At 42.2% G+C, this 20,648-nt stretch overlaps 1 protein-coding gene and 1 pseudogene across 2 annotated transcripts in view; one reads left to right on the forward strand and one right to left on the reverse strand.

Moving 5' to 3' along the window:
- RIPK2 (receptor interacting serine/threonine kinase 2) overlaps window positions 1–11,904 on the forward strand; it is an 86,442-nt gene extending 74,538 nt beyond the window's left edge. For both annotated transcript variants that reach the window (XM_063924069.1, XM_063924067.1), the window contains 2 exons: window positions 7,723–7,812; window positions 9,360–11,904. In XM_063924069.1, the coding sequence (XP_063780139.1) occupies window positions 7,723–7,812; window positions 9,360–9,652 (383 nt within the window). In that variant the 3' untranslated portion in view covers window positions 9,653–11,904. The remainder of the gene's footprint in view (window positions 1–7,722; window positions 7,813–9,359) is intronic.
- A 5,185-nt stretch (window positions 11,905–17,089) lies between these two features.
- LOC134931246 (5S ribosomal RNA) lies at window positions 17,090–17,208 on the reverse strand (annotated as a pseudogene).
- Window positions 17,209–20,648: the final 3,440 nt, after the last annotated feature.

Genomic DNA, 20,648 nt, shown 5'->3' on the forward strand with positions numbered 1-20,648 from the left:
TCAGGGTGTTCTACGAATTCAACCTCCCTATGTCCCTTCTGTGGCTCCATGGGATCTGTCTGTCGTCTTGAATGCCTTACAAGAGTCTCCATTTGAACCTCTTGAATCTGTGGACCTTAAAAGCCTTACGCTTAAGGTCGTATTTCTGTTGGCTATTGCCTCTGCTAGGAGGGTGTCAGACTTAGGCACTTTGTCCTGTCGTCCACCCTTTCTGATTTTTCACCGTGACCGGGCTGTTCTTCGAACTCACCCTGGTTATTTGCCTAAGATGGTAACATCTTTTCACCTTAACCAGGAGATTGTGGTTCTGACCTTCACCTCTTCTGGTCTATCCTCTAAGGAAAATCTTTGGATGTGGTACGGGCTCTCCATGTTTATGTGGAAAGGACTGCCTCCTTCAGGAGGGCTGATTTCCTTTTTGTACTTTTTAGTTTTCACAAACGTGGCTGGCCTGCGAATAAGCAAATCTTGTCCAAATGGATTAGAATGGTGATTGCACAAGCTTATGCGTAGGCTGGACTCCCAGCTCCTGCTGCTATTAAGGCCCATTCTACTCGGTCGGCTGGACCTTCTTGGATGGCCCGCCGTAGCGCATCCGCAGAACAATTGTGCAAGGCGGCTACGTGGTACTCTGTGACCACGTTCATCAGGGTTTATGCCTTTGATACTTTCGCCTCCCAGGATGCTTCCTTCGGACGTCGGGTTCTTGTACCCGCTACAGTGCGTCCCCTCCCTTGAGGAACTGCTTTAGGACATACCCGATGTTATTCCCTGTGGAATACCAGTGTACCCTGCTGCAGAAAAGGAGATTTATGGTAGACTTACCATTGTTAAATCTCTTTCTGCGGGGTACTCTGGATTCCACAGGGCGCCCACCCTGACGCACTTAGCTTCGTTGGGTTTGTATGGCATTAGCCACTGGTACCTTCTCCTGTCGTGAGAATGTGGTTCTATGTGGCTAACATCTACCATCTCTATTTTACCTGCTACTGCATTGGACTGGTTAACGAAACTGAGCTCCAGAGCCTGGAGGCGGGGCTATAGAGGAGGCTGTACAGTGCATCCTGGGAACAGTCAAAGCTTTAGCCTGTTTGTGCCTCGGCTCAAGATCCAACTCTACATCCCGATGTTATTCCCTGTGGAATCCAGTGTACCTCGCAGAAAGAGATTTAACAATGGCAAGTCTTCCATAAATCTCCTTTTTACACAATTCTGGCTATCAGCCCCCCATCCACCGCCCAGAGATGGGGGACAGCCTCGGGCTTCACCCCTGGGTGCCTGAAGGATTTAAAAGAGCCCGAGGCTGGTTATGCTTTTGGTGGGGACTTGCACGTCGTGGTTTTTGAAGGAAGAAGCATGCACAGATATCGCTGCTTAACCAAAAATCGCCAGTATAAACCTGGTCTATTATTCTGGCGATTTTTGGTAAGTTTTCTGTCTAAGTGTCAAAATCGCATCCTATTACATTTGCGATTTTCAGTGTTTTCAATGGGAAAACATCTGGATGCGATTTTGACACTTGCGATTTTTGGATTAAGTAAAAAGATGCGATTTTGGGCAAAATCACATCCTATTACATTTGCGAATTTTGGAAAACGTGCAAATCTGCGGTAAAAATCGCACGTTCACAGAAATCGCACCCTATTACATTTAGCCTCTTGTGTCACTTTATTTCCTGCCATTGTCTTAGAATATATACATTACATATCTGTATAAGTCATTATATATGTATGTATAGTTGTTCATCCGTTTCCTACAGGTTAAGGAGAATGGAGAATGTGGATGGAAACCTTTGCCAGCGCTCTGCTATCCATTGATAGTTTTCTAGTCCTCTCCCCTATTTATGGATGGAAGACTACGCTATGGTAATATTCCATCTACTGTCCAGCAAGGACCACCTTTTTGTTTTTTTCAAACATCTGTATAAGTGTGTGTATGTGCAGATGTGTTTGTATGTATGTGTGTGTATATATATATATATATATATATACACACACACACACACACACACACACACACACACACGTGTATATATATATATATATATATATATATGCATATATATATATATATATATATATATATACACGTGCGTGTGTGTGTGTGTGTGTGTGTGTGTGTGTGTGTGTGTGTGTGTGTGTGTGTGTGTATGTATGTATACAGTGTATATGTGTATATATATATATATATATATTGCTATACATGTACAGGTTATATGGGTACCTTCAGATTCTCTAGGTAGATTCCGTTGGCAAATAGCCATACCTACAATCTTCAGTAGAAGATTGCAGTGTGGAAGGGGTCTACTGACTCATTTTCACGGTTGGTCCACATTCATGTGTCATATGTCTGAATTACTTACAGGCAAGGGACAGTCAAGTTTTAGACACCTGTCTTCTCTCAGCACCACCATCCAGTAGGTTGGCACCAAGGGTCCTGAGTCTTATGGCACTAATTCAGACTCCAAGCCTTCAGGTAACATAACGTTTTTTAAGTTTGGGATAAACTTATCAAGAACACCTAGCAGTATAGGAAAAGGTCACAGTCTCTTCTCTTCAACAGTCTCTGAATAGCATATTTCCCGAAGGACTTAATGAGTCGGTAGAGCTCAATACGGTAATTTAGATTGCCATGACTTGTCTTCTGAGAACCACTCCACTAGGTTCTGCAGATTGGGTCCTATCTTTTGAATATCTAGGCGTATTGATATTTTTTTTGTTTCTATTCAGTAGTTTACTACCTTCAACAGTTATTTTCAAAAAAAGCAGAATCTTAAAATAAGATAAGAAACTGTTTTTACTGTTTGTGATAGAATTTACAAGATACTATCAATACTATTATTACCAAATACACTGGAAACAAATCCATACTGAAACAATAGGAAGCTATAGGGTTTATTAAAAATATATCAACATATCAAATTGTCTGTATGGCTTCATCATATTCACTCTGGTGACGTTATAACTGTAGAAACTGCATTAATGCATATGATAAATTATGTTTAAGAATTATGATCCTGTCTCCTTTAGTCTATGTGAAACTAGAGGGTTAAATTACTAATAATGTGTTCTGAAACCTTGTAATAAAAGTAAAGATAGATTCAAGACGAGCGATCATGTGACCACATAAACCAATCTCTACTCTGGGTAATGCCAGCGCTACTATGCGCTCCAAATACCCGGAAGTCAGATAGCAATGCGGGTCACAGTGAGAAGGTCACGTGACCGCATCATGTGATTAATGAAATTGATGCAACGCATCTTCCTCAATCAGAATATACATTGGGGATGTCCCTAAGTGCGGAAATGATGCGGGTCAAGTGTTTATATCACGTTGCTAAGCAACAATGATACTCTGCACTGCTTAACCCGGAATTTGTTATGCAATATCTTAAAGAACAAGTCACATGACCGCTTAGTTTTATATTAACCCGGAAGTAATTCCTACTGTCTTGATTGTATAATGTCTGTTTTAATAAAAAATAACATTCAAAATGCAAATTATTAGAAATGAGTCTGCACTGTAGCCCAAGTAGGGTATTATGTATTTATGATATATGTTTTTTGGAATAACTTGGCTAATTGAGATGGATGGATTGAACAGGTGCTGGCTAATTGGCAGCCATTAAGGGTATAAATACTCAGTTTCCATACTAGTCAGATCACCTTTGAAAAAGCTGCAGGACCTGCAGCGAAACGCGTTAGGTGCTATCCCAGGTCACCCACAACTTATTGGAAGCTGCTCCATGTGCCCGGACCATCATTGGACTTTTACACGATCGTGCAGAAAATTAACTGGTGAACGGATCTGCCTTCTGATGACATTCTACATTTACTCCGCACTGAGGACACCGCAATCTGGTGAGGATCCAGGACCCTGGCATTACCATCCATTCCAAGGGACTCCTTTTAAGGGACTATACCTCCAGCGACAGTTCTGCGGTAATGTTACACTAGGACTGTGCCATCAGCCCTTACTATTTATTCCGTACACCTATTTGCAGTCCACATTAATCAAGGAACGGACACTACCAACTAAGCAGCCTTTGTTAGTGACTCTGGGTATTTTTATCTGCATTTTTACCTGTTGTCATATGTATGCATTTAGCTTGTTTTTATTAATCTTTTTTGACCCTTCAATCCAACCGTCTATATATGCCATATATTACTATTATATTTTCACTATTTCTCACGCCAAGCGCTGCTATCCTGTATATTGTGTACATTCCTGTATATTGTGTACAGTCTCTTCTAAACCTGAGGATTTACATCCCAGTTTAGACTTGGTGTAGGGGGATTTCTTAAATATCTTTGGACTTTTTCCTCCTTGTTCCCTTCAGAAAGATTCTTCTTCCGTAAATTGGGTTTGTAGTCCTCTTTTATCTTCCGGCATTTAAGTGGAAGATTAGTGGGCGTTATTCGTGGTCATAGGAGTTGCTCATCTGTGCCCTCAAGTTATAGGCTTCATGCCTTATCTGGGTGACCTATTCCTATAGGCATCATCTGGAGAGAGATTTGATTAATGCTTCTGTTTGTACATCAATTATTTATGGGGGATGCTTTCCTCGAGTCTCAGAACATACAGAGACTTTAGTTCTGAACGGGTAGATTCCATTGGATGCTCTCCTTGAGTGTAAGGGTTCTGCTTTATGGGTCCTTGGCTCAGTTAGGGTTCAATACTTCCGGGGGTGTTGTTGGGCCTTACTTAAGACTTCCCCGTAGGGCCTTTTTCCTTTTCCTTCTTTTCACATGGACTGGATTTTCTCCTCTACAAGCTGGTCCAATTTCTTAGGTAGCACATTTTCCCTAGGTTCTGGTTGTACAAAGCTATTGGTTTCTCAGGACCGGTACAGATAGCCTCTTAGGTTTCTACACTGCCCATCGATGTCCTGGACCTAGGTCTACTTGAACGGTGTTCGGTCGCATCGCTTCTCTTTTGACAAGTGGGTCGGACTACACCTCCATGGTAGCATGCTCTTCGGAGTAGAAATACACAGGTCGTGCTCTACTCCTCTTCTGTAGCATACTTATAAGAGTAAAGAGTCCACAGTTTCTGCTATACCACCTTTGGTTTTTCTCCACAGGTCAACTTATTTACAATTGTCCTTGCAGCAGTCTACTCCTACTTAACTTGAGAAAGGGCAGAAATTTCTGACAGTTCGTGGATCCGTGGGGTCCTCCTCATTTTTATCTGCTCTAGTGGGGGGTTATAACAAGGGAGACCTTGTCTGATCCGTGGTCTTGCCAGTTAGCTTAGGTGTTTCCTAACTTTTCTGCTCCTTCCCTGTTTTACCGAGACCGTGTAAACAAAAGACTGTTTGTTCTCACTCTATTGTCTAGCCTCGCAGGTCTCTGCGTTCGGGCGTGTTTTGGCACCTACGTTTGGCTGTTCAAGGTGTGGTGATGAGATGCAGGAAACTCTGGTGGCTCAGCATGTTGGGTCTCTCATTTTCTGTGACATAATGAGATATGGCATTCCGTGGTGGTTATTCTACTGTTTCTGTGGATGCATGACGCTTTTAGTCCAGGCATTCCTATACTATTGAATGGCATATGTTACCTGGGGTGCATACCCTTAGTTGTTGGTGTTACCCTTTCCATGTTTCCAGATTTGATAGTGGCAGGTCTCTGTATGCACTTATTAAGGTGAGGACTCGCTTGTCAGTCTTCTCTATAATTCTTCCTGCCAGACATTCAGCGATTTGTTCAGGGCGTGGTTGGGCTTCAATGTTACGCCTTACTCTTTCGGATCTCGTTTGATATTGCGGTGTTGCAATCTTTCTGTCTAGCCTCTACTGAACTCCAGCATCCCCTATGGATGATAGAGAAATCAGGATTTTGGTACTTACTGATAAATTCCTTCTCTGAGTCCATAGGGGATGCTGGACGCCCACCCTGCGCTGCTTTCTTCCGGTGGTGTGGTTCTATCCCTAGTTGTCCCTTTGGGTTCCGGATGGCTGGGTGTACTTCTGACCTGGTTGCACGGTTTCCTTGCATTACTGTCATTTGCCATTTTTTGTTTGTTTCTGTGTATATATGTGTGTTTCTGATGTTCCTGTTTTACAGAGATCTCTCTTTATGGATGTCTTGTTTACCTCCTCCTCTGTTGGTCATGTTGCCGTCTCTCCTTGGGCACAGTTTCTTAACTGGTCTGGGGAGGGCTATAGAGAGGAAGGAACCAGTCACACACATTAAAAATTTTAAAGTGCCGGCTCACCTGATCACCCCATCTATACCCCATGGCACTGAACTCCAGCATCCCCTATGGACTCAGAGAAAGGTATCGGTAAGTACCAAAATCCTGTTTTATTCCCCATTCCAGGGTCCTTCATTCTCATCACTAGAATTCAGCAATTCCTTACCCCTGATGCCAACAAAACTTTCATTCAAGCTCTCAACATATCTCACTTGGACAACTGTAACATCCTTCTCCCTGGTCTCTCTCTCTCTCTCTCTCTCTCTCTCTCTCCTATCCCCACTTCAGTCTATACTCAACAATGCTGCTCATCTCATTTTCCTTGGCATCTTCCTTCCCTCTCTGAAACCTGCTTCACTGGCTTCCTACTATCCCACTCAGTAGAAGCTATCACCCTCACTTACAAATCCTTAAACCACTCTGTCCTCCAATTCCTACATCTCTAACTTTATCTGCATCCACACTTCTACTTGCCCCCTCCTAGCCTTCTCTGTAATATTGTCCAAATATAGTACAAACACTACAAGTGCCAGAATTCAGGGACAGACCATGACTGTTCTTGCATGCTTTGGCTTGCAGAACTACAAGTGTCGGCATGCACGAGTGCCAGAACACGCAATGCAAACTGCTAGTTATTAGTCTGCCAGCCAATCAGGACTGGTCTTTTAGACTGCTCAGCTAATAACTAAACTGAATAGATCCATTTATATTAATTTCTGTTTTACAGTTTGGTTTTCAAGTATCAGTATATAACTTATTATTTATTTCACTGTTTATTAGTGTACTTTTATTAACATATACTGTACGTCTATTCCAGTGGTCAGGAAACAGGGGTAAATTACCCCAAATGGGGTAAAAATGAAATTCCTCTGGGTAATGGACGCTCGCGCTGCCGAGACACAACCCCATCCAGCACCGGGCACGATGTGACGTGTTGACGTCACACCGCGCTCCCTCACGCCTAGCCGTCCTGCGCTGTCCTGTCCTCCCCCCCCCGCAGCCCGCCAACCCACACACAGAACTTAAAGTGTTCTTTGGCTGACCGCTGACGGAGTTACGCAGGATCAGACAGTGGCCCACATAACAGTGGGAAAATCCCACTGACATTACTGAGGTGAGGATGTGACCATCTGTCTCCTAAAAGTCGTGTCCCCCCCTTCCCCCCTCATCCATCTTTCTTACAGTCATTCTAGTGTTTTGGGGAGAAAGTGTTAATGAACCCATTCATTGCCAAAAAATAATTGGCGAAGAAAAGAAAAAAAGAATTTATATATATATATATATATATATATATATAATATCAGTATCTCAGAAATGCCATATAAACAGTGATAACCAGTATATATGCACAATAATATATGATTTCCTTCCTTTCAAATCAAGGGGGTAACGTCAGCGTATCTAAATATATTTTGGGGTAAAAGGTAAAAAAGTTCCCTGACCCCTGGTCTATTCTAAGGTTATAATTATATTTATAGTAAACACAAGACAAAAACATCATCAATCTTTGCCTGTTCTCATTTGTAGGTAAAGAAAGCTCGGTATACACACCATGCTGGCCACCGAGTCCAGACAGGAGAGGATCAGATGAAACCGTGGGGTTTCCCCCTAGCATGTGTAGGTATACAGTAATTCGTGAGATTTACACCCAGTATCTTCTAAACATTGCTGCAACAAGTCTTATTTTCGCTTTAAAGAAGATATTTTGATATTGTATGAATAGTGAGTGCCCAATTTTGGGTTATTTATGTTACCATGTACTGTATATCCTGATTTTGGAGATCTTATGGCATTTTGTAGCAAAGACTACTATGGTTGTGTCTTCCTTGTGACATATAGTGATGGGCAGTGATCCATGCTGTTAATTCCCGGAGAAAGAAGCCAGGACATATGTTACATACAGCTTCACATGTATGTTCATATGTCCTGGCCAGCTTCTCCCCCCTGCACACTTTGGACAGCACTGCAGCCCAGGGGCAGCAGCCGCCGCTGTCGACTGTCATAATGGTGGCCCAGCGGTGACTTACATTCTCCTGTTGGCTCCAGGAGCCTCCTCCGGGTTCCGGCAGTCATGTGACTGTCACTTTCAAGTCAGGCTGCCTATGCTGTAGTGGTCCAGTAAGTATTTCTTGGAGATCCCTACCCCTACAGTCTAACCCTAAGCCTCCCACCGCAACCTGACCCTATTGCTGACATTCATACAATGTTGACATTTCACCTATCAACCATCTAAGAATTTAAAAATGTTGCCCGTCGACATTGTGGTGTGGACAGTATAAATGTTGACATTCATCCCGGAAAATATAATCACCTGGATTCACAGCTATGTATATCAACTCTGTTGATCAAAAGATATACTGTTCTGGGCTCTACGTTACCCTTGCTGTATTTAGTTTGCCTCTGGGTATTTGATCAACATACAGTTCAAGTTTTGGAGCTCATTCTAAACTATGCAGGATTTATACTTTACATTGTTATTTAGCTTTCCTTATTATAATTTTTTATTGTTTAAGTATATATAAATTGATTATTAAACAAAACATTGGGGGTAATTCAGACTGGATCGCGGCAGCGATCGCAGTCTGAATCTTTTTGTGGAGTGCGCACGCGCAGCGGCCGCACTGCGCATGCGCACCCCAGGAGCCCAGTGAGATGCTAATAGCATCTCTGGGCTGCGATCGTCTCTGCCTGATTAACAGGCAGAGGCGGGGGAGGGAGGGGGCATGCCAATGGCGTTAGAACGCCGTTGGCAGGGCGCGGTCCGGACAACAGAGACGTGTCCGGACGGTTGGGGTGGGCCACGGCAGCTGCGTGACTTCGCACGCAGCCACTGCGCCCCAAGATGCGTCAGTTTGCCCCCCGCCAGCACGCAGGAGCTACTTGTCAGGTACAAAAGCATCGCTGCTGTGCGGTCCATTGGTACCTGTGCGGGGGGAAGGGGGTAGAGCCTAATATGTGGGGTGGACCAGCCCTGTGCTGGGTGTCCCCCTCGCATGTCAGAGTAAATGATCGTAGATGTGCTAAATTTAGCACATCGACGATCAGGTCTGAATCACCCCCATTGTCCCCATTATATAAATGATGACAATTCTATTTCTGCTTGCTGTTAAAAAATGTGTACCGTGTATCCATATAACACTGATTGCTGTAATGTAACTTAACAGCTCCCGTGCAAGAGTCGTCATCTTCAGTGCTGCAGTGGGTTCAGGGCAAGAGAAATCAAATTGTAAATCAAATGACGGAAGCGTGCCTGAACCAGTGCCTCGATGGTCTCATTTCACGCAGCGTCATATGCAAGGAAGACTATGAATTGGTAAAGTCAATGCGTACAAGGAGCGACAGAGTCAGACAACTTATTGACACATGTGACTTGCAAGGAGAGTTTTTTGCCAGGATTATTGTTCAAAAACTGAAAGACAACAGGCAACAAGACCTTCAGCCTTTTCCAGACATATGACTGAATGATCAGCCATCTTTTCCGTTTTATGACTTGTGACAAAGAGCTTAATTCATGTTTGTACACAGCGGCCGATGTTCACACAACGGAGCGATTATCGGCAGACTGCGCAATCACAGTGTGTATCCACTAAGGTGCCGCTGCGATCCCGCTCACAATAAGGATTTCATGGAAAAGTGATTGATGGGAAATGACTCTGGGGGTGATAGCGGGAGTTTACAGGGAGTGGTTGGGAAAACGCATGGGTGTCATGTCCATTTTTAGGGCGTGTATCTGTCATTAACTGTGAGCTTGTGTGTACAAAAACATGGTGACTGTGCCGCTACTGCTGTCTCAAGTCTGCGTAGCCATAGACCAACCTTTTGATCCGATGTTCCTCATTATTACATATAGTCGGCGACTGTGTGCGCAATTGCCAATGAGTTTGCGATGGCTCCAGTGGGCATCTCTGTTCATTTCTGGCCGGCAGCTTCACTTACCGTAACCTAGAAAATCGCAATTACATTTGCGTACAAACATGAATTAGGACCAAAATGCCATCCATTTGTATTCGCATACTTTATCCGCTAGCAAAGAGAAAGTAAAGGCACTAAATGACATTTACGTTCAGATTAAGCGCCATCCCAATATTACACGCGAGCTGAAAGCAATTATTTATATAATAACACATGGCTTTGTGTCCTGAGACACTAACAAACTTTTGACTATACTAACAAAGTAATATGGACTTACTGGATATTAATCTACCTTTGACCATACTAATAATATGGATACATTGGGGTAAATTTACCAAGGTGGGAGTAATTTTTAGAACTGGTGATGTTGCTCATAGCACCCAATCAGATTCTACTTCTCATTTATCTAGCACCTTCTAGAAGATAATATCTGGAATCTGATTGGTTGCTGTGGGCAACATCTCATCTTAAATAGAACTCCCATCTTAGTAAATTGACCCCACTGGGGCAAATTTACTAAGGTGGGAGTTTATTAGAACTGGTGATGTTGCCCATAGCAACTAGTCAGATTCTATCTATCTTCTAGAAGCAGCTAGATAAATGTTAAGTAGAATCTGATTGATTGGTTGCTATGAGCAACATCACCAGTTCTAAAAAATACTCCCACCTTAGTAAATTTACCCCATTGGATCAGTGACTTATCCAGTTCTTTGTTTGTATATATAAGAAAAGTGACTGCATGCTAAACTGCTTACTGAAGCACGTGCTTGTGGTGATCAGGTATTTCAGTCACGGCTCAAACAAGTCAGCATTATACTGTAACTCAGATAAATACAGACTGAGCCATATATTGGAGTACAGGTTGAGTCAGAGGCGTCACTCACCTCTTGGACACCCGGTGCGGCGGCAAAAGAGGGGGCGGGGCTTCACGAGAAGGGGCGGGGCTTCACGGGCTGGCATCCGTTTTCACTGCTTGAATGACTGGAAAGGGGCGGTGCTTTCTGAGAAGGGGCGGGGCTTCGCGTCCCGACACCCGTTATTTTGTCACTTGGGGAGTTTAGGAGGTGTAGGCTCACTCCCGGGGAGTGCTGTGCTTGCAGTGCTGGCTCCTACAGAGTGACAGGAGCCGAGTGCTACACATAATGTAACAGTGCAGCACCCAGCTCCTGTCTCTAAGCAGGAGCTGGCATTTTGGTGTCACCCCTCGGCGGGTGACACCCGGGAGCGGGCCGCACCCCCCGCACCCCCCTTGTGACGCCACTGGGTTGAGTCTCCCTTATCCAAAATGCTTGGGACCAGAGGTATTTTGGATATGGGATTTTTCCGTATTTTGGAATAATTGCATACCATAATGACATATCATGGTGATGGGACCTAAATCTAAGCACAGAATGCATTTATGTTTCATATACACCTTATACACACAGCCTGAAGGTAATTTTAGCCAATATTTTTTATAACTTTGTGCATTAAACAAAGTGTGTGTACATTCACACAATTCATTTATGTTTCATATACACCTTATACACACAGCCTGAAGGTCATTTAATACAATATTTTTAATAACATTGTGTATTAAACAAAGTTTGTGTACACTGAGCCATCAGAAAACAAAGGTTTCACTATCTCACTCTCACTCAAAAAAGTCCGTATTTCGGAATATTCCGTATTTCGGAATATTTGGATATGGGATACTCAACCTGTACTAACATTTTATATTTTTTGCAATGAATTAGTGCCTTTTTGTATTTGAGAATAAATGTTATGGGGTTTTTTTTAAAGTGGGGTATTGCTTGATATTGCCATATGTTTTTAATTATTTATGTGATGAAGTGTGAATAAATTGAAATTTAGTTGTATAGCGCTTCCTGTAGTACATATTACAGGTTGAGTATCCCTTATCCAAAATGCTTGGGACCAGAGGAATTTTGGATATCGGATTTTTCCGTATTTTGGAATAATTGCATACCATAATGAGATATTATGGTGATGGGACTTAAATCTAAGCACAGAATGCATTTATGTTACATATACACCTTATACACACAGCCTGAAGGTAATTTTAGCCAATATTTTTTATAACTTTGTGCATTAAACAAAGTGTGTGTACATTCACACAATTCATTTATGTTTCATATGCACCTTGGGGGTCATTCCGAGTTGTTCGCTCGCAAGCTGCTTTTAGCAGCTTTGCACACGCTAAGCTGCCGCCTACTGGGAGTGAATCTTAGCTTATCAAAATTGCGAACGAAAGATTAGCAAAATTGCGAAAAGACACTTCTTAGCAGTTTCTGAGTAGCTCCAGACTTACTCGGCATCTGCGATCAGTTCAGTGCTTGTCGTTCCTGGTTTGACGTCATAAACACACCCAGCGTTCGCCCAGACACTCCTCCGTTTCTCCAGCCACTCCCGCGTTTTTCCCAGAAACGGTAGCGTTTTTTCACACACTCCCATAAAACGGCCTGTTTCCGCCCAGAAACACCCACTTCCTGTCAATCACACTACGATCACCAGAACGAAGAAAAAACCTCGTAATTCCGTGAGTAAAATACCTAACTGCATAGCAAATTTACTTGGCGCAGTCGCAGTGCGAACATTGCGCATGCGCAGTTAGCGGAAAATCGCTGCGATGCGAAGAAAAATACAGAGCGAACAACTCGGAATGACCCCCCTTATGCACACAGCCTGAAGGTCATGTAATACAATATTTTTTAATAACTTTGAGTATTAAACAAAGTTTGTGTACACTGAGCCATCAGAAAACAAAGGTTTCACTATCTCAGGCTCACTCAATAAAGTCCGTATTTTGGAATATTCCGTATTTCGGAATATTTGGATATGGGATACTCAACCTGTATTTTCCTAGTTTATTTTTTAATTTTACAATATTGGGATCAGTGATCCCTCTATTATGGGAGATACAGTTCAACTAATCGCCTGCCACCAGTAAGACCAGCGCCTAGGCCAGTTGTTCCCAAACTGTGTGCCTAGGCACCCTGGGGTGCCTCAGGACACTTGCAGGGGTGCCTTGGATTGGTGGTCCAGGACAAATTTAAATTATTTATGATCAGTGTAATAGGCAAAACCAGTGCTGGTGGCTGCCAATCGGACAATATGTGGACAAACAGAAGCAAATCCTGTCCCACACCACACAATTGAACCTAAGGATGACATACAGTATAAACACAATTTACTTCATTTAATATTTATTCTAAATCTCTCAATAAAAAAGTTTTGGCATAGGGGTGCCGTGAAAACAATTCTGATTCTCTAGAGCGCCGTGATTCAAAAAAGTTTGGGAACCACTGGCCTAGGTGTTTCTGTCTGTTTGTTTTTTAGTGTAAGGGAGAAGTGGGCTGCGTGTGATAGGGCCAGCATCATGATGTGAAGAGGGGAATGTCAGCCAGCAGTAAGCCACAGGCTGAGAATGATGTTTTGGAAGGGGCAGGGTCTCCCAACAGTTCAGACTGATGCAGGAATGTTGTGGTATCAAAGCACCACCATATATGAAACTAATTTCATGTGTCCAACATATTTGTATCTTAAAAGTGTTCTAAAACTCCCACCAGACCTTGCTAGGTTCAAGACACGAGATCCTTTTTTCAGCACTGAACATACAACGGATTTCCCCAGCAATTGTATTCACAGTATTGAAAACTGCTGAGAGCTGTCTTTCAGCTTCATGTATTCTGTGCACTGTTGCATGAGATATTACACAGGGGGAATGGGGGAGGGGTAGATTTACCAAAGCTTGGAGAGTGATAAATTGGACGGAGATAAAGTACCAGCCAATCAGCTCCTAACTGTAATGTTACAGGCTGTGTTTGAAAAATGACAATTGGGTGCTGATTGGTTGGTACTTTATCTCCGTCCAGTTTATCACTTTGCACGCTTTGCTAAATCAGTGTCTTGCGTTGTGTATGGTATTCACGACTCAGATGCGTTTTGGAGACATTAGACAAAGCCTGACTTTGACTTGTTGGCGGGATAACATGACAAGCATTGTGGTCAGCTGTAGCGTATCAGAGATTCATACAGAGATGCATCACGTAGAGCGCAGCCTACTGTATGTACCCCAAACCATGAGCCTAGCTAACACTAAAGATGCATCCGCTCTATTTTCTGCAAGATAGCACAGCTACGATCAGGAACACAGACATGCGGGGGGACCCCCAGCACAGGGCTAGCCCGCCCCGCATGTCAGTCCCGTCGCAGAAGTGCAAAAGCATCGCACAGCGGCAATGCTTTTGCACTACAGGAGTAGCTCCCGGCCAGTGCAGCTTTTGCGTGCTGGCCAGGAGCTACTTGTCGCTGCCTGGGGCGCAGCGGCTGCGTGTGATGTCACGCAGCTGCTGCAGCCCGCCCCCCGCACACAAAACAGCAGGCAAACGCCGCCCCCCTCTCGCCCAGTGACCGCCTCTGCCTGTCAATCAGGCACAGGCGATCGCTAGGCAACGAAAGCCGTCGGCTGTCAGCCATGCGCAGTTCTGACTTGATCGCTGCGAAGAACTGCAATGAGCAATCAGGTCAGAATGACCCCCCCCCAGTTTTCCATGCAATGATTATTCCGAATCTTCCAGTCTCTTCATCAATTCCAGCTGTGATCATTAGAATATAAACACGAGAGAGACTAATTGAAACTCTGGGGGGCTCAGGAAACTAGAGCACTGTTGGGCTGATGGAGTACAACACAAGTCGCCCATAATTGCTCCTTCACTATGCGCACAGAACTAAATGTGAATATTCACCCGTTTGCGGAGTGGTCTCTATGGCCAGGATACCCCTATCTGTAATACTTGGTTTAACAGTCGTCATCACCATCAATGCACACTTCACCTAGCTCTATCCTTGGCGCAATAGACACCTCTAAAAAAGGTATACTTATGCATGCACACAACTCTGCATGTCCCACCTATGGGTGGAGATGGGACCGAGGTGCATATGACTCAGCATTACCCATAGTTACATACGCTCAGAGGCGACACATGCACATACATCAGCAAATATGTCCATCAAAGACATTTCAATGAACTCACAGGTATGCAGTCTTTATGTGCCTCTCAAGTCCCACAGAACCAACTGGCGTTCAATACTGACTTTAGTCAGATACAGTACTAACTTTGGACAGTAGATGGCAGTATCACTATAGGTATGAAAGACCCTTCATCTGATGTTTAATGCTGGACCTGATGCAGAATAGAAGGTGCAGCTTGAATGAAATGTGTCGCTGGTGTAGCACCTTAATCTTAAAAATGAGCTACCCTATAGGGGCTGAAACACACACACATACAGGGCGAACATATAAATTACACACACAGAGGACATGACTGAGAATTAAACTCAAGACCTCAGTGAAGTGTGCCAGTAATACTAACCACTACACTATCAGTGCAGCCCACAGATGGTGATGTCTAAAGGCTGTATGAACAAATTGTAGGGAGTTAACTTTCGTAGCAGGAGCTAGAAATGTTTAGGTTTCTTTGGGATAGAAATTAACCAATTTGTTTACACAATGAATTATATTATTATTATTAATATTATTATTATTATGCCTAACCTTTCAGAATAGACATCATTGTATATGCAATCAAAATTATAATCATCCTTTTCAGTTTCATAAAGTAGTTCTTGGTGTTTCTATAAATAATAGCACTCATTCCCATTTTGCATAATGCATGAACTCTGTCCAATTCTTACATTCCATTTATCCACTTACTCATCATAAGACTGAGGATGTAATAGTCTTAATGCATGGTAACTGGCTTACGTGCATAACCCCTTCAGCAATGTGGGGACATGTAAATTATTACGATGTAATGCTTCATTTTTGTTTCTGATGGATTTTCTTACAAATTAGAATAAATTGTATCTTTTTCTATATTACATTTTACATTCAAAAATGTAATAACAGATGTAATAGAAATTTTTAAGTAGGATGAATCCTATGAATAATCAAAAAGGGGTGGAGAAAAACGTATGTCCATTTAACAGATATCATTTTATTCAATCTAAAATGACTTTATAGGTCACAGTCTCTAAACAAGTTATACTTAAAATTGGATTTATAAGCAGACCCCCATCAGAAATTGTTGAGGATTCTGTACTATGGCCCTCATTCCGAGTTGTTCGCTCGCTAGCCGCTTTTAGCAGCATTGCACACGCTAAGCCGCCGCCCTCTAGGAGTGTATATTAGCTTAGCAGAATTGCGAACGAAAGATTCGCAGAATTGTGAATAGAAATTTCTTAGCAGTTTCTGAGTAGCTCCAGACTTAGTAATGTTTAAAGAGGGAAAGAGAGACTCTGTGTTGGGGCACGCTTAAATAAAACTTAACTTTTAATTAGAATAGGATAAGAATGTAGTACATTGACAGACACACATATATATATAGTCCTGAAAGAGGAGGACAAAAAAGAATCTGGACCTCTCTCTACTATTATCATAGGAATCTGAGAGTAGATTCTGAAAGAATTTAATGGTTAAAGATTAAAATAAGAATAAACATTCTTAATTAATGTAATAAATGAGGTGACAGTGACACCTAAGATGAAAATATCAAAGATTGGTTTCTACATCAAAAGAGAAAAAAATTTCAGATATAAGTCACAATGGCATCAGATATGACAACAATTTTTAGTAGACTTAAATGTATAAGTCTATTGACCAATGCCAATTGTGATGAATTTATCCTGGTATCCTAGTGGGAGGTAAACTGCTAATTCTAGCTTTCTGATCAGTGTATCGGATAATGAATTTAAAATTGTGTGCAAGTCTGAAATCAGATGCACAATAGAGTCAATAATTGCTCCAACACTTCGGTTTTACATACACGGATAGGAATCTGTGGATATTAACAGGTAAGTGATATATTTAATATATTTAACAGGTCTGAGATCAGACAATTAAGAGAGGAAAAAAGTATGAAAATCAGTAGGGTCAAAGGTTGCTCCAGCACTTCTGCTTTTCACGTTTGGATACAGATATCTATTACTGCACCTGAGATTCCCTAGTAGTCTCCCATCTAGGTACTATTCAGGCTCCTCACTGCTTAGCTTCCAAGATCAGGCGAGATTGGGCGTAACCAGAGAGATATGGCAGTAATATCACATAGATTGTGAATGAGAGAGTGTATGGTTATTGGCACATACCAAAAGAGTACTTCTGCTATCCATTGAGATGCACAGTCTATCTGTTATTGTTGTATTACCGGGAATTTATATGACTGGCATTTTGGATGAGTGAGTACTGAATGAGTGAGGTATAGGAAACAATTAAGTACAGGGCCCGCCCCTTGTTGTCCACCGTATTATACAATATAATGGACAGTGGATGAGAGAGGTGGGTTACCTGGGCTTGTAGAAAATCAGTGTGGAATTACACAGGTATCTTAAAGTTGCCTTATATAATCAAAGTTCCAAGATAGGGATCCCATAATCATATGTGATCCTAAGAAAAAAATAATTTTCTTGGAGTAACTGGGGTATGGTTCAAAAAAATTGAATTGACCATCCACAGATATTGGAAATGTGAAAAGGAGGACTGAATGTTAATGATAAAGTATGTTAATTATTTATCACAGTGGTTAACATAAAGTAAAACAAAATGACAAGAAAAGAGAATTTGGCAGATTACCTGATGGTAGATCAAAATAAATATCAAATATCAAAATTTAACATGGATAATACGATACCAGGAAAGTCGGTGGGCTGAACCGTGCACTGTTCAGCACCACTTAACACAGACGGCCGTTTCACCTGAGGTGGCTTAGGATCACATATGATTATGGGATCCCTATCTTGGAACTTTGATTCAGGACTATATATATATGTGTGTGTGTCTGTCAATGTACTACATTCTTATCCTATTCTAATTAAAAGTTAAGTTTTATTTAAGCGTGCCCCAACACAGAGTCTCTCTTTCCCTCTTTAAACATTACTATGTACTTTTGACTCTGGGTGCACCACCAACCACAATAACTCCTTGAATACCGTTTACAGGCTTCTCTTATGTAAATGCACTGTTGGTCACAAGGGACAAATTTGATAAAGAGCCCGTTACAAAAAGATTAGTTTTAGTCCTGTGCGGCACCAAATTAATCCTTTTCTAGCTCCAGACTTACTCAGCCATTGCGATCAGTTCAGTCAGTTTCGTTCCTGGTTTGACGTCACAAACACACCCACCGTTCGCCAAGACACTCCCCCATTTCTTCAGACACTCCCGCGTTTCTTCAGACACTCCCGCGTTTTTCCCAGAAACGCCAGCGTTTTTTCGCACACGCCCAGAAAAGGGCCAGTTTCCGCCCAGAAACACCCACTTCCTGTCAATCACAGTACGATCACCAGAACGATGAAAAATCTTCGTTATGCCGTGAGTAAAATACCTAACTTTTGTGTAAAATAACTAAGCGCATGCGCAATATAGCGAAAATCGGCAACGAGCGAACAACTCGGAATGACCACCTATGATAGGTATTATACTCTTCCTAATGTTGAGAGGGGCATATTGCTCTTCTATAAGAAATGGAAACCGTATATCATCACTTTATCACTTGACATGCAGTCTCGAATCTTTGCACGTTTCGGGATGAATGAATGGAACCAACATGAACAGATGCTCCGGGTTATTTGATTCTGGACATTGGACTGGTAATTGCTACTTACCATGATAAGGAAGCTTCCTTCTGTCCCCGATTTTCATTACATTACTGTATTGCTGATGTGATATAACACCGTCTATGTTATGAATTCAGTAAAGAAGTGGCTTGTATGATATATGAGATACTACTTTTTGCTACGTTACTCCTACTTCTAATATCGCATTACTATGGGATACCTGCAAAAAGTTATGTGTACCTTTACTGCCTGATCTTAGTTGTCTTCAGGATACAGTTTCCCTCCCATCCCCCCCCCCCCCCCCCCCCACCACCACCACCTCCTTCTCCTTTCTTTTCCCTCCTTTCTACTCTATTCTATGACTTTTCTCTCTGCTTCTGTAAGTTAACTTCCTTTACTTCAGAGTTTCTTATTGCAGTTATGTATGCCAACATGTCTATTATGGAGCACAGTAATCTGTATGGCGAACTTATTTGTTTCCTCAGCCTTTTGAGGCTTTGTATGTTTCACCACTGCTGGCTCTGTATTGTTTTACTACATTTTATATGTTGAACATAAGAATGTTGGTTCTCTGCGTGTGAAAAGTTTATTTGAAAGCTCAATAAAAATATTTATGACAAAAAAATAAATAAATCACTTTATAAAGCCTGAAACAGTGACAAACACAGTATATCTATGGGGGAGGGGGGTCCAAGTGCATTCCACAATCTCCAACTTTGTGGAACATTGGAGCAAGTCTGGGGGAGCGGTAGAGGAACTTAGTATAGACCCTGGACATTAATGTAAACACGGGTCTCTTTCCACTCTGTATACTGTATGGAATACAGTATTAATATTTAACACTATAGATGTTCTGTACAGTGGCAAACGCAGGATTTAGTCAGGGGGGTTTCCTCTGTGTGCGTGTGTGTATGTATGTATACAGTATATATATATATATATATATATACATACACACACACAGACAGGTTGAGTATCCCTTATCCAAAATTCAAAATCCCAAATTTGTGGGTCCCCTAGTAAGATAATAACATAAATATTATACATATTATTTATAAATATATATATTTAGATAATGTATATAATACATACGCCATTATCTTAGTAGGGGACCCAAAAATGTGGGATTTTGGATAAAGGATACTCAACCTGTATATATTGTAACACTGTAGGGGTGCAAGGTGCCTTTTCCTGGGGAATATGGCAGCACGCAGCAGCTGAGGAACAACACAAGTCCAGTTTCTGGTACAACTGACCCCGGCCAGTTTTATTGAAACAGAAAATAAAACAAACCCCAAAATAAAAATACCTTGCCTGTCCGGCACTAACTAAACATAAGATGTTCCTAACTGTCACTAAACAAAACACAGAGTTCTTCAGTACATACTGTATAGCTTACTTGCATCAGAAAGCGTGTCTCTCACACACAGATCCTGCAGCCTTCCCAGGCAGTCTGCCCATACTAATCAGGTTAGAAGCACTATATCACTCTTACACAGCTGAAACCCTGATTAGCCCTCTGTGAGGCCAAAGACCCGAACTGGGCCCAATGTCTAGAACTCGCCTTATCTCTCTCTCAGAGCCTTTACCCAGCTTTTACAGCAAACTGAAAAGGTTCAGACAAAACAAAAAGCATTTTTCCTAGAAGTTAACATTTTCTAAAACATGTAAGACAAGAACCTGGGACAAATATACCTGCCCTCAAACACTATCCCAGTGTTCTTGTCACATATCCCCCTCCCCTGTTTCGACCTAGGGGCCGGAACACTTGTAGCCCCCAAACAGAAGATGCGAGACAATGCATCTGCGTTGGCCAATTGTGTTCCCGGTCTATGTTCGACAGTAAACTTAAAGTCCTGCAACGCTAGAAACCATCTAGTTACACGAGCATTCTTGCCTCTATTTACATACATCCATTTTAAAGGGGCATG

This window comes from Pseudophryne corroboree, chromosome 5 (assembly GCF_028390025.1).
Source record: "Pseudophryne corroboree isolate aPseCor3 chromosome 5, aPseCor3.hap2, whole genome shotgun sequence".
Taxonomy (NCBI): domain Eukaryota; kingdom Metazoa; phylum Chordata; class Amphibia; order Anura; family Myobatrachidae; genus Pseudophryne; species Pseudophryne corroboree.